Consider the following 13,556-nt stretch of genomic DNA (forward strand, 5'->3'; position numbering starts at 1 on the left):
CCGGTTCAGGCCAGCTGCTTCTGGGCAGAGGCAAGAGTGGGCTTTAAAGGGAGGAGTGAGAAATTGAACTCTGCAGGAAAACTCTCCTCTTCTGTGGCAGAGGCAGTACCTCGGGGGGTTCGTTCTGCCCGGGCTTCGTGTCGTCGCTCATTACCTCTCAAAAGGAGACGTGTCTTCGGCCTGGCGTTTGTTGGGTTTAGCCACAAAAGCAACAGGAAAGCCGAACTCTTGTCAAGACCTACAGTAGCCTATCCAGAAGCAAGAAACAGCTCATTCAAAATAAGCCCAAATAAGTAACTCGCTTAGAAACTTAACCCATGCGGCAAATTGAAAGGGTCGGCCGTTTCCTGTCTGATGGTAGGCTGCAGCATGCAGGGGAATATATGAATGGCTGCACGCCAGTAAACGAATATTGCAGCACCAACGCAAACTGTGAGATTTCAGGCCTCAATGAGTCACCTCTGTCCCGACAAGCAGAAGTGCTTGGGTGGCTGCTTCTCCGGTGCATATGTTGGGTTTCCAGGCTTTCCCCTTCATCTTGTTCCTGGGTGTCTGCAGGAGGAGCAGAGAGGCACAGCACCCCGTAAAGGAGCTTTCCTTCTCAGAGGATGGCTACTGGCCCAGCTTTGCTCCACTTGAGGAGGTGGGAGGGTTGGAGGTGAGTGATGCTGCTTCGCAGAGCTCTGCTGACTGGGGAACCGGTGTGGATGACATAGGGAGTCCTGCTATGTATGTGAAATAGATTGAGTCTCTGGGACCCCAGAAGGGAGTAGTCCGCTGTGTGATTTGGCAGGGCACACCTGCCTACCCTTTATGGAGGATCTCCACCTGGGTCAGAGACACCATGTCCTTTCCTTGCAGCTGTCGCCAGAGGGTCCCCAGGGACAAATTCAAACCCTAAACCCTTCCTCTCTTTGCCTGTAGGATTGGTTTAGCAGGACATGAGGGCTTAGTGAGGGGAAAGGCATTGCCCCCTTCCATGGTCTGTGCAGAGCTCCTGATGGCTTCCGTCTCCCTTCTTTGCTCCCTAGAAGCTTACTGATGTCTTTGGGGCACCCCTTTGCCCCTCAGAAAAGCCCATTCTATGAGCTGCTGACAAACTGCATTTGCATGTGCTATGCAGAAGCCTTCAGCTGTTGTCTCACTAAGTTACTAAATTCAAGGAATGTTACAGAAAAAACAGGTGTGGGGAGGAAAACTACAGCTTAACATAGCCCTTGACTTGCAGGCTCCTTCCTGTATTATACAGGCATTTAGTGGTTACAGAAGGAATTTAGGAGTTGAATGTGGAAGTCCTTTATAATATTTCTGCAGCAAAGATGTTCTAGAACGCATTAAGTGACGTAAGTGTTCTTACTATTAACATACTGTTTGTTCCTGTTACACCTTGAACTACAGAGCCAGACCTTTGGGGGAGTGGCTAGAAGACTTCATGTCTTCAAAACAGGGTGAATGCAATTCTGATGATGATAAGGGAGGTGCACTGCCTCCCCTTTGTCACGTACCACAGATCACTTTGGGTGCACCTTCTGGGGGAAGGGTTATGCTAACATGGATTTATTGTGGAGAGAGGCTAAACTGTCCGCAGTTCTTCTGTTAGCACAGGTGAGGACAACATGTGCTCCCAGCCCTGTGTCAGGTACCTCTGTGCATCCCCCACTCTGCTTCACTGAACCATGGGAAGGAGGCAGCACATAGGAGGCTTTCAGAGGGGTTGTCTGGAGCCCATCAGAGCTGTCATTGTTTCAGTCCCCACAGAAGACATTCCAGTTGCATAGCCTCTGGGCAGGTTATGGAGAACCTGCTGATACAACCTGGCTCTGTTGGAGGCAGCACAGCTGCCTGGCACTCAGAGCTCTTCAGCCAAGGCAGCAGTGGCAGTGAAAATCTTCCTGAGTTGTCACATGGATGGGTATGAATATCTGCGGGGGCTTGTTATCAGAAGGGTGCAAATGACTCAGCATCTTTGCTGTGACTCTGCCAGAGCCTCTTGCCAATTGTTTAAATTTAGTGATGTTCCCTTTCTATTGGTAGCTTGTGTGGCATCTGCCTGATAGAAGGGAGGAAGAGAGAGAGAAGAACTGCTAAGCCATAAATTGCCTAGAGACAGTTAAACCACCTGAGCAAAGTGCAAACCAACTGGAGATTAAACAGGAACTATGTCTGTGGAAGCTAGTGAAGCATGTGCGGCTGAAGTGGCTTTTGGTAATGACACCTGTGAGAGCCTGGATGCTCGATTAAGAGGAGCATCTGTCTTATTTAAGAAAATTTTAAGCTTCACCTGTGGAAGTCAGTTGTGACACCCCACTTCCAGAACAGGTAACAGGCAGAAGTTTGAGCCCAGAAAGTGTGCTCGGATGAAGGGATGGCTAAAACTGAAAGATTCAGTGTTTGGGTCTCCAAATACACTGCCTGCTGGGCATCGTGGTGTAGTGTCACTTTGACAAGAGCTGCTAGCTCCTGATAAATGCCACAGCACTTCTAAAGTAATCTCCAAACCATCCCAAAGAGTGCATTGACTACTGTGAGAGCAGGGATCCTGATTCCTAAGTGTCCTTGCAAATGAAATAAACCATAACATTGATGATCAGGATGAGATTTAAAAGCTTCCAGGAAGTTAGCAACATGACACCCAGTTTTTAGAATGCATAAAGGTGCTGGTTTTGGCTGGGATAGAGTTATTTTTCTTCACAGAAGCTAGTAAGGGGCTATGTTTTGGATTTGTGCTGAAAACAGTGTTGATAATGCAGAGGTGTTTTACTTACTGCTGAGCAGTGCTTACCCAGGAGCCAAGGCCTTTTCTGTTTCTCAGCCCACCCCACCAGGGAGTAGGCCGGGGATGCAGAAGAATTTGGGAGGGGACACAGCTGGGACAGCTGACCCCAACTGACCCAAGGGATATTCCAGACCGTAGGAAGAAGAAGGAAGGGGGGGATGTTCAGAGTGATGGCATTTGCCTTCCCAAGTCACTGTTAGGCGTGATGGAGCCCTGCTTTGCTGGAGATGGCTGAACACCTGCCTACCAATGGGAAGTGGGGAATGAATTCCTTGTTTTGCTTTGCTTGTGTGTGCAGCTTTTGCTTTACCTATTAAACTGTCTTTATCTCTGCCCATAAGTTTTCTCACTTTTACCCTTCTGATTCTCTCCCCCATCCCACTGTGAAGGAGGTGAGTCAGGGGCAGTGTGGTGTTTAGTTGCCACCTGTGGTTAAACCATGACAAGATGTCTCTATATGACCCTTCCTAATTTTCTGTATATTACATACAAAAAAGGTGATCTAATGGTAGACACATGTAATACAGTGATACAGAGACAATTCTGTGCTTACTAAGAACAAAGTGTATTTTAAAATTCCTCCCCATCATTTTCTTCTTCAAATGAGTCAGTTCCCACTTCTTCATAGTCTTTCTCCAGGGCAGCCAGGTCCTCTCGTGCCTCTGCGAATTCTCCCTCCTCCATGCCTTCACCCACATACCAGTGCACAAAAGCTCTCTTGGCATACATCAGATCAAACTTGTGGTCGAGCCTTGCCCAAGCCTCTGCAATGGCTGTGGTGTTGCTCAGCATGCAGACTGCTCGCTGAACTTGGGCTAGGTCTCCACCAGGAACTACTGTAGGAGGCTGATAGTTGATGCCAACCTGGAAACAGGCATATGAGAGAAGGTTGTAAAAAGGCAAGAACAGAAAGCAGTCAGAGCTGAAAAAATGTAAGTAAAGTTACAGATGCTGGGGTAGAGTGGTGCCACTATAAAAACTACCAGATGGCAAATGCCATAAAAAATAATGTCATAAACAGTATGATACATGGTCACTTTAATGTCTATATTAGTCTTCTGTTTAATGTACACTGGCAACTTCGTAGATTTCTTAACAGCTATTGAACACAACATACACGTTCACCAAGATGCTCTATAGAAACTAATACAGAAAGTTGCTTCCCAGTTAAAAGTTTTCACTCTTAAACCAGCTATTTGTATGACAAAAGTTTTTCCACTGCTAATGTCTGTATTATTGCTGATATTATCTTTCCCAACACTGCTACGTAGCCAGTGGGAAGAGGCTGTATAATACTTCTGTGTGAGAGGGTTAACCGACAGATTCCCTAATATCAGCATTTCCTTTATTGCTTATATCAGTTTTGGTATTTCCTTAATTTTAGATGTTGCTTCAGAGGGAACACTCACTGGCTTTTCCAAAATTCAGGTCTGAAATGAATACCTCTTTAAATTTTAACTCACATACCCTTCAGATTTCCACTTATGTAAATATTTAGGAGCCTTTGTCAATGGGTTGTCCAAAGGAGAAAAGGCACATTTTATACAAACACATCTGTCGTATGTTCCTTCTTCTCACAAGTGGAAAATACACAAGATCTAAAACACTAAATACAAGTTTTCTGCTAGATTGAACTTGCCCTTTAAAGAGAAGTTCATGGCAGCTGTACTCACCTTGAAGCCTGTTGGACACCAGTCGACAAACTGGATAGTTCTCTTGGTCTTGATGGCAGCAATTGCTACGTTGACATCTTTGGGAACTACATCACCACGATAGAGCATGCAGCAGGCCATGTACTTCCCATGTCTTGGGTCACACTTCACCATCTGGTTGTTGGGCTCAAAGCAGGAGCTGGTGATTTCAGCCACCGAGAGCTGCTCGTGATACGCTCTGTCAGAGGAGATGATGGGGGCGTAGGTCACCAAGGGGAAATGGATGCGCGGGTAGGGCACCAGGTTTGTCTGAAACTCCGTCAGATCCACGTTGAGGGCACCGTCAAAGCGCAGCGAGGCGGTGATGGAGGAGACAATTTGGCTGATGAGGCGATTGAGGTTAGTGTAAGTGGGGCGTTCAATGTCCAGGTTTCGGCGGCAGATGTCATAGATGGCTTCATTATCCACCATGAAGGCACAGTCCGAGTGCTCCAGGGTGGTGTGTGTGGTCAGGATAGAATTGTAGGGCTCCACCACAGCGGTGGAGACCTGAGGAGCTGGGTAGATGGCAAACTCCAATTTGGACTTCTTTCCATAATCCACAGAGAGGCGTTCCATCAGTAAGGAGGTAAAGCCAGAGCCGGTACCCCCACCAAAGCTATGGAAGATCAGGAATCCTTGCAGCCCAGAACAGGCATCAGTCTAGAAATCAAAAGAGAAAGAATAGGGGCTGAAGAATAAAAAGACTTCATCTACTACATGAGCTTATTCTGAGCTGAAGGACAGAGCAATCATCAGAAATATATAGCATATATTTTATGTTGGGTTTTCTCGAGAAAGGGCTGGTGATAATCCTGTCCTTTGCTTTCCTCACTGGCTCGATTTATGGCATAAAAATCAGACTCTTATCTGTGGAGCTTCTCTTTCTGAACGTCATACATATTTTAGTTATTGTAGCTGAAACCAGCAGTGTAGAACTGTCCAATCCACCCTTCTATATCAGTATTGGTGCTCTAGGGCTGTGCTAATAATGAAGAATTACATATTCAGAACCACTTTTTAAGACTATATGGAGGTACACAGCTGCGAAGTGAACTACTGGGCTTCTCTCTCTTGGACTAGTAATGATGCCTCTGTATGTCCTGTAATCTCTTTTCTGAACCATTGGTATCATTTGTAGTTACAAGCTACCTGTTCTGCACTTCTTTCTTCTGCAGAATGCAAACTGCTGTTTCAAAACTACTGGGACTTACCAGCTTACGGACACGATCAAGCACCGTATCAATGCTTTCTTTGCCAATGGTGTAGTGGCCACGGGCATAGTTGTTAGCTGCGTCTTCCTTTCCAGTGATCAGCTGTTCTGGATGAAAAAGTTCCCGGAAGGTACCAGCCCGCACTTCGTCTGAACAAGAAAGAGAAATTGTAAAAAGCTGCATGTCTGTGCTCCAGTGCCAACAAGTTCTGGTTATTGTTGGCACTGGTGCAAGCTTTCAGTCATGAGAGGTCATGACCCCTAAAAACAGATGCTGATGGAGAAGGGAACTCTCTCCTAAGAATTTTTTCATTGTTGCACTCTGCTGATTTATGGTGTGACTGTATCCAACAACAGAAGTTGTTATCTTCTCATGAACTTTTCAGTTGTACAGCCTGTACCCACAAGAGGACAAGTCACCAGAGAAAAAGTCTGAAGAAAATCAGGTTCCCCAGGTGCCCCAATTTTTAGAAATCCTTCTATTCCTGGAGGGAAACTGTCAGGCTTCCACTTTGAATCCAAACTAGAGAAAAGCAGAATTCAAATGACAAAAATGTCACGATAAACAAAACCAAAATTTAAATGTTTGTGCAAAGAGAAGTCACACAAGCCATGTGTACTAGCTATTAAACTTCTGGCGATCCTGCCGTTCCTATGTTTATAGCACCTATGACAGAATCTGGCATTCTGTGTCAAAAGAAAAGTAATTTCATGCTATCTAGTTATAGACCAAGATACAAAGGGTGTGCTGCGTTGTACCAGTGGAGACTGGTGGCACACCATGGTGATATTAGGAAGAGTAAGCTCCTCTCCATTTTCCACATTTATTTCTATACTGACCTACTACAGTTGGTTCCAAGTCCACCATTACAGCCCGTGGCACATGTTTCCCAGTGACTGTTTCATTGAAAAATGTAGTAAAAGAGTCATCATAGTTGAGTTGATCATGCAGATCCTTGAACGTGCCGTCTGGCTGAATGCCGTGCTCCAGGCAGAAGAGTTCCCAGCATGCATTTCCTATCTGAACTCCAGCCTGACCAACATGGATAGAGATACACTCACGCTAAGGGGAGAGAGCAGAGACAGGGTCAGAAAAAAACAGTGCACATTAGGCCTCCTTATTCCTAGTGGTTACTTTTTCCCATTGTATTGCTTTTCCAAAAACAATGGTGACTTGTTGCTGTCAGCGTTTCATTTGGTTGTTCAACCCCATGACTGCAATGAGACTGTATATTATACACACACCAGATACTGGGATAGTTCTTTAAAAAATTGAGATCTGTGTGCTGTAATATATGGATACATGAAAACAGGCAGGGAAAAAAAATTATTTCAGTGACACAAACCTCACCTTTCCTCTTACGGATTGGTCCTGCTGAGGAGCACATCGCAGTTTAGTTTATTTTTACTCCTGGCTGGAACCTGACACAGCCATGTGGTATCCTTCAACCTTATGTAACCCAAGACAGGTGATGTCTTTTGATCCTTTTACCCTCTGATAGCAGGCTAGGGTGGAAACTTGGAAGAACTGCTTTAAGTAATATTCACCTCAGGAAATTATTTCAGATTCTCTCAGTTGTAATAAAAGTTCCTTCAAGCTCCTGAGCAACTATTAATTTTACATTGCAGGTCCGTTGCTTATTCAGGCAGTGCAATGTAGTATGTTTATTTGCATAATCTTGAGTAGTTTCTGTGTTAGCCAGGAACTTTAATGAAAAGAAAACAATGTATGTAACACCAGGCTAAAATAGACAGGTGCCAATTGCTCCAAAATCCTTTACACTTAAGAGTACATGAGTATGAAGGACCTGGTGCTGGATTTCATAAGTTCAGAAACAGAATTATAAAGCAGATGCTTCTGAGTTAGTCCAGATGATTATGACACCAAGTGTAGTGGTAGGCAGTTTTTTAAGGAGAGAGTGGTTTCAGACACGTGGAGTTTTTCAGTTTCAGTTTCTGCTTTGGAGCAATGTAATTAAAGCCTTCTGAATTCCATCTTTGTGATCTCAATGGCCCTGTCTATACTAGGGAGTAAGAAAGGGTCAGGTCAAAGTACTGAACACTGACCTGTGATCGCCTGTGCTGATTGATAATTAGCACACTCTCTGGCACAGTTTTGACTTATGCCAGTTCATACTTTTCCAGACAATGCTTGGGCACCATCCAGAATACAACTCATTGTCAAGAATGTTTTCCAGTGAGCAGCTCGCTGACCACTGCCTAGCTTTGTAGAGGGAAAGAGAATTCAGATGTCTAAATATGAAGTAGGCCTTGCTTCAAGGCGAGAGAATGGTCCTCTCTCTTTTGTATTTTGTAATATCGCATTTAGAGATAACAAATTACTTAATATCAGATTTGGCCAGTTAACTTTCTTTTTTTTTTTTAATTCTGTAACTGCTTACCCTGCAAACTCATCCTGTGACTTGAAACTGAAATGCATCTTCCCCAAAAACTGAATTCTCAAGCAGAATGTGTGACCAGCATCCTATCTGGAGCAGTGTTTTCTTCACAATTTGACATATATTTATGTTTTAGAAACATAACTAAAGATATTTTTTCAGAAGCAACTGGAATTTCAGAAGTCACCACTTCCCCAGTTAGTAATCCTCAGAAGTTCAAATGAATATGGAAAGCCAATTTAAATATTTCATTCAATGAAATATATTATTTCTATTCAGTACTCATTTATAAGTTGCTGACTCTGCAAATGCATATGCAGCAGTGTGTAACATGCTCTCAAGTGTATTTGCACAACCCTGTTTTTCTCAGCTGAGTTGTGCAAAAGTGTCTGAGTTATTTGAGTGACGATGAGGCTCCATAGGTTGGTATGTTGCAGCGGAGTTGCAATCTGGAGGATTACTCAGGAGACACGGAAGGCATATTTGGGCTTAGAGATTCAATTAATGCTGATTTTGCACAGGAAAGGCTCCTGCTTTTCTTTTAAATCCCAATGTGAATCTGAGGCTGGCAGCAAGAAAAAGAAAGGGTTTTTTCCTTTTAAACATGACAGTGAGGCCAGGTGACTTTTTAAAACATTATCTTTTACAGCAAAACTACAATTACAAGTCAAGCAATACTTGAAACCTAAAAAGCTGCTTTGCTCTGTTCCTCAGATCAGTAGAGGAATTGGTCTGTTTTTTCATGCACAGAACAAGTGAATGTTGCCTTAGAAAGTTAATATTGTAAAGCTTAGTATAGGACTACAGCTGAAGACTGCAGAACCAGTTCCGTTCCTTTCAGACTGAGCTTTCAGCTGTGCTCGTTTGAAGGAGTATCTCAACCCTGTCTTTTGAGCCAGGCCTCTTGCTGTGCTCCTGCCTTCAACTCCCATCTTCTACCCCAGCAGTAATTTGGAAATGTTCTGACAAGGAGCGAAGACAGTAACAAAGAGGTTTCTAATTTTGCATAGTAAACAGCTTTAAAATAGATATCAGACTTTTAGTAGGGAAGGGAGTGGGCCTTCTTCAGAGTCATAGGCAGAGTAAACTGATCTCTACATGATATTTAAATTTGGAGCCTACTCCAAACTCATGTTTCACATCCCATCACTAATGTACCAGGACCTGTCTTAGAAATTGTGGACCTGATTTTTTACCTACCAAGAGACAGTAGAAAGGGCCAGGTCCTTTGTGAGACTAAACCTGGGACAGCTTTGACTCTATTAAAAAAACAGAATACTACCTGGCTTAAGTATTTACTGTACAAAGGCAGACTTTAGTCTTCCAGCTATTCCCAAAACATACTCACTACCCTAGGTCTGCCTTAAGGCATGGGGAGCCTGTGGTAGTGTGTATCTTGCCTGGGAAATGAGCACTCTCATTTTGGACCTGTACCTGTACTGGCAGAAAATAGCATAGTTCTCTGCACAAAAATAAGACTCCGTGCTAGACAGAAATTGGGGTGCAAGGTGAAATGGATTTTCCACATTCTAGGAGGTTTTGAGAGATTTCTACCAATTTATAATGAGCCCCTAAATGTTAAAAATTAAGGGCCTTTTTTACTTACTTAAACGCATACACATATAAAAACATGCACTCTAGAAACACACAGGTATACACTGTATAGCTAGGAACAGTACAGCCACTGGGGCTAAATTAATTTAAAACAGGCACGATGGTAAGTAACTTTTTTTTTTATTTCTAAAAAAAATTATGTAATATGAAAATGAACCTGTGTTGAGAAAATGTCACAACAGAAAGTACTAAAAAGCTAAGACTCCAGATCTAATTTATCTTGTAATTCCACTAATTAGAGACTCTCTGAAGAAAACTTTGGTTCACCATGCCTTAGAGCTCCAGTGAGATTCCCTGACACTCCTTTCCCATTCTCGTACGTGGTAATCAGTGCGCGAGATCAGGGCTTTGTGGCACAAACCACCGATAACAACGGCAGATCCCTGCGCCTTCCCTGACCCATGGTCCTCCCGGTCCCCGCATGACTGGCGTTCCCACATCCCCCTTACCATAGTGTCTCCAGTGGTGTTTCCTTCCCTTTCGGATCAGGGGTGGCAGGTCTTTGCAGGAGCCGGGCTCTGGGCTGCAGGGTGGGAGGCAGCCTGGGCCCGGCACCTGCTGCTGCGCTTCAGTGTCACAGTGCGGCAGGGAATAGGTCACTGACTCCGCAGTTCTGCCTGCTGCATCACTGCCTCCTGCCCTCCCCGCCACCCCGAGTATGCAAATTCATCCGGACTGGCAGGGGCCAGGTATAGCCCAGATTTCAAATTTAGTCCCACCTGATTTGGCGTGCTTATTAAATCTGAGGGTGGCCATGTAACACGCCATAGACTGTACTTCCTCACACCTGAGCATTATACATACATATCACCTACAAGACATACACCATCTCAGTTCCCTGTTCTGCCAGTGTGTACATGTGTAGACAAAAATCACTCCTAAATTCCAATACAGAAGACCAAGAAAAGGCATAAGAGAGCAAATGAATGGAAAAGAGAAGGATAGAAGAAAAAACAAAAATGGAGAACCAGAACATAAATATAATTACCATTCTGAGTGTGCTCTACCAGTGCTCTTAAATGCTGGCCTGACTTCTTTCTGTCCTTACTCCAGCTGCCTCTCCATTAATGTTTCAGCTTACTTCTATGGCTTCTCTTTCAGGGTACAGTCATCTGGGCTGTCAGCAATATGGGACAGCATTCAGTACAGACTCTAAGTCGTCTGTCCAAACACAGAAAGAAATTTGATTCTTATTGCAGTGCTTATTGCAAGACATAGCTGGAGGCATCACGCAAATGTTCTCACACCAAATTAGGGCAGTTGCCTCCACCACTTATTGTTTGCTCCTTCTGTACCAGCTGAGCATTGGAAAGCAACAGCTTCTCTCAGTGGAGAAATCCTCCTGTTTGCAACTCCTAGGTAACAAAGAGGAAGGCACACTTAATTGCTTGAATCTGAGTATTATGTATCCCCTGACTTTATAAACACACTGTTTATTATGATGTTTAATCAGTAGAAATTTAAATACACAATTCCTAAAATTTAGGCTAGTCTACTTTGACATGATGATATTAATAGATTGCTCTGCCCTTGTTGGCAACCACCATATAAGTAAGTATCTTCTCTAACTAATGCCTACATTTTAACAGTGTGAAGTAGTTCAAACCGTTTTTTATAAACTCACATTTGCTTTGGTACAGTCTTCATTTTGCTGATCTTTACATAAACCTGCAAATCACCACTCTCTGATTTTGGCTGCTGCACAGCCACAAGCTACAGATTTCTGGAGCCACAAATGTTTTTTGCAGGGGAAGAATTCCCATGATAATTTCTATCTGCTGCTTTGTTTAAGCCGAGTCCCACATTTCTCCAGAAAACCATCAGATCATTGCTTTGAGACTAAGCAATTGGTTGTTCTAGTGTTCTTCTTCCAATGGAACTGGTAATGTTCCAGCCAAGCTCCAGAGGTCCGGACAATCTGAAATGTTAATGCTCATAGCTCCATCAGATGTGGAGCTCTGTGCAGAGAATCACCTCAGGAAAAAGTCTCACAGCAAATGCTTTGAGCAGTTGACCACCCAAATCCCCTTAGGCACTCTTTGAGTCAACATGTCAGATCTAGCAACTACAAAACCTAAAAAAGGTCTGTGAATTATTAAATTATTTGCAACTTAGTCCATTGCTGTATTTTCTCTGCTGTTCCATTGCCTCCCTTCTCTCTTCTGAAATAAGCAGTGAGAGCACCTCTGGGAATCAGTATTAATCATTCCTCTCTCCACCCCACTCAAACTCAAGTATCCCAGGACCCACAGACTCACCAACATTGGGTTGCCAGACTGAACAGAGTCTCACTAGTCAAAAACTTCCAGAGAGCAGGGAGTGATAGTCTTGAGCGGTGTCCCTGGCCGGTGGGAGTACAATGGCTATGTCCCTTCTCTCTAGAATCAATTGAGCTTGAAGAGCCTGGGGATGACCCAGGTTACTATTTTTCCCTTTCTCACATATGCTTAGCTAAGAAAAAGGCCTTTGCAAATCTGCTTTAGACCAAAGACAGTGCTTGACCTGCTCCGTCTTGAAATAGCCCGTGAACTCAAGTGCTGGAAATATGTGCTGGTCTGGGGTGAACGCCAGACACAGATGTAAAAACTCTGAGGGAGACTTGGGCATGCTGTTTTTCATTAGGTTTCCTTATGTTGCTCTGTCCAGCTGTGTTATAGAGTACTTGGGCAGACAACCCTCAGCCTAGATTTAGAGGCTAACCTGAAAGCACAGTGTGAGACCATGCTTTCAGGTACTGGTGACTTTTGTTGACTCCAGAGTCAGCCTCTAGGCTCTACTCTGTAGAGACATGAGGCAGGTATTGCCTGGACCTGGATTCTTGGAAAGAAAGTCATCTTGCTCGATGCTGGCATTCAACCTCTGTGGACAGATGGTGAGCTTGTAGGGGCATCTCTGTCCTTCATGGAACAGGCTTGAGACATGCCCTGCGTGAGCACAGTTGATAGCCCAGTGACCTGGTCAAGACCTGCCCACTTCAGCTTTTACCTTGTGACACTGGTAGATGATGATGAGAGCTACAGAGGGCTGATGATAAAAAAGCTCTGCCATGGACTCCTGAGGTGTGCAAATAAGTGAATTTGGCATGAGTGCTAGAGGGGTTTTGCTGGTGCTGCTGGAAGGCTTGTGAATAGCCCCTGGTCCTCAGGATGATGCTCAGCCTGCATGCAATTGGGATGGTCTGGACATTCTCAGAGGGCTCCTCATGTGCATATGGACTGGGCGCTGTGCCATAGGTGCCCTCCAAAGCAATGCAACAGAGCAGAGGAGTTGTGAGTTATTATCTCCAATTGTTTATGATATTATCAATATCAGCCTCTTGGAGGGATTTTAAAAAGAAACCTTAACATGGCCATACAAAACCCAAACCCTTTTTCTCTATTTAAAAATAGACGCATCTCTGAAAATAGCCTTTTTGAATAATCTCAGGCTTAGGAGTACTGTCCACCAGATCTTAGGCCAAGAGAACCACTAAGTCCTGTGATCTGTCAGTTCTGATCAAAATACATCAACAGGCAAATGAAGGACAGTTAACTTCTCTATCTCCTGTACTAGATGTACATCACTCCCTACAGATTGGTTACCTAAGTGACTCACCAGTAGTGGCAGAATCATGGGTTATTTTAGAACACTAATGTGCCATCTTACAAAACAGTGCACTCCTAAGAAGTTCTTTGGTGATCATACAAAAACCTCTTTCACTTTTAATTTGGTGTGTGAAAGTCTTTGCATTTCCCACACATTATAATACCTTCTTGTGTTAGGTGAATGAAGATATAAATGCTTCTGTGCCCCCTGTAGAACTACATTCTGTCATTCTGTTGCCACCTACTGGGAGAATTGACAGCATCTCATTTCAGGTATTT

The 13,556-nt window shown here is 44.0% G+C and overlaps 1 protein-coding gene across 1 annotated transcript; it reads right to left on the reverse strand.

The window, feature by feature from the left end:
* Positions 1-3,346: 3,346 nt before the first annotated feature.
* On the reverse strand, positions 3,347-10,242 carry LOC126047807 (tubulin alpha-4 chain). The gene is made up of 5 exons (XM_049821957.1): positions 10,143-10,242; positions 6,521-6,743; positions 5,682-5,830; positions 4,450-5,130; positions 3,347-3,640 (listed from the first exon to the last, which is right to left on the reverse strand). The coding sequence occupies exons 1-5, from the start codon at positions 10,143-10,145 to the stop codon at positions 3,347-3,349; spliced, it is 1,350 nt and encodes a 449-aa protein (XP_049677914.1). The 5' UTR covers positions 10,146-10,242.
* Positions 10,243-13,556: the final 3,314 nt, after the last annotated feature.

Source organism: Accipiter gentilis, chromosome 18 (genome assembly GCF_929443795.1).
Source record: "Accipiter gentilis chromosome 18, bAccGen1.1, whole genome shotgun sequence".
Taxonomy (NCBI): domain Eukaryota; kingdom Metazoa; phylum Chordata; class Aves; order Accipitriformes; family Accipitridae; genus Astur; species Astur gentilis.

Bases quoted from the DNA above. Each gene is read 5' to 3' on its own strand.
- LOC126047807 (XM_049821957.1), bottom strand. The intron at 5,831-6,520 runs GTCAGTATAGAA...TTTCTTGTTCAG, and splicing joins CTTGGAACCAACTGTAGTAG to ACGAAGTGCGGGCTGGTACC. The intron at 3,641-4,449 runs GTGAGTACAGCT...GCCTGTTTCCAG, and splicing joins GGTGTCCAACAGGCTTCAAG to GTTGGCATCAACTATCAGCC.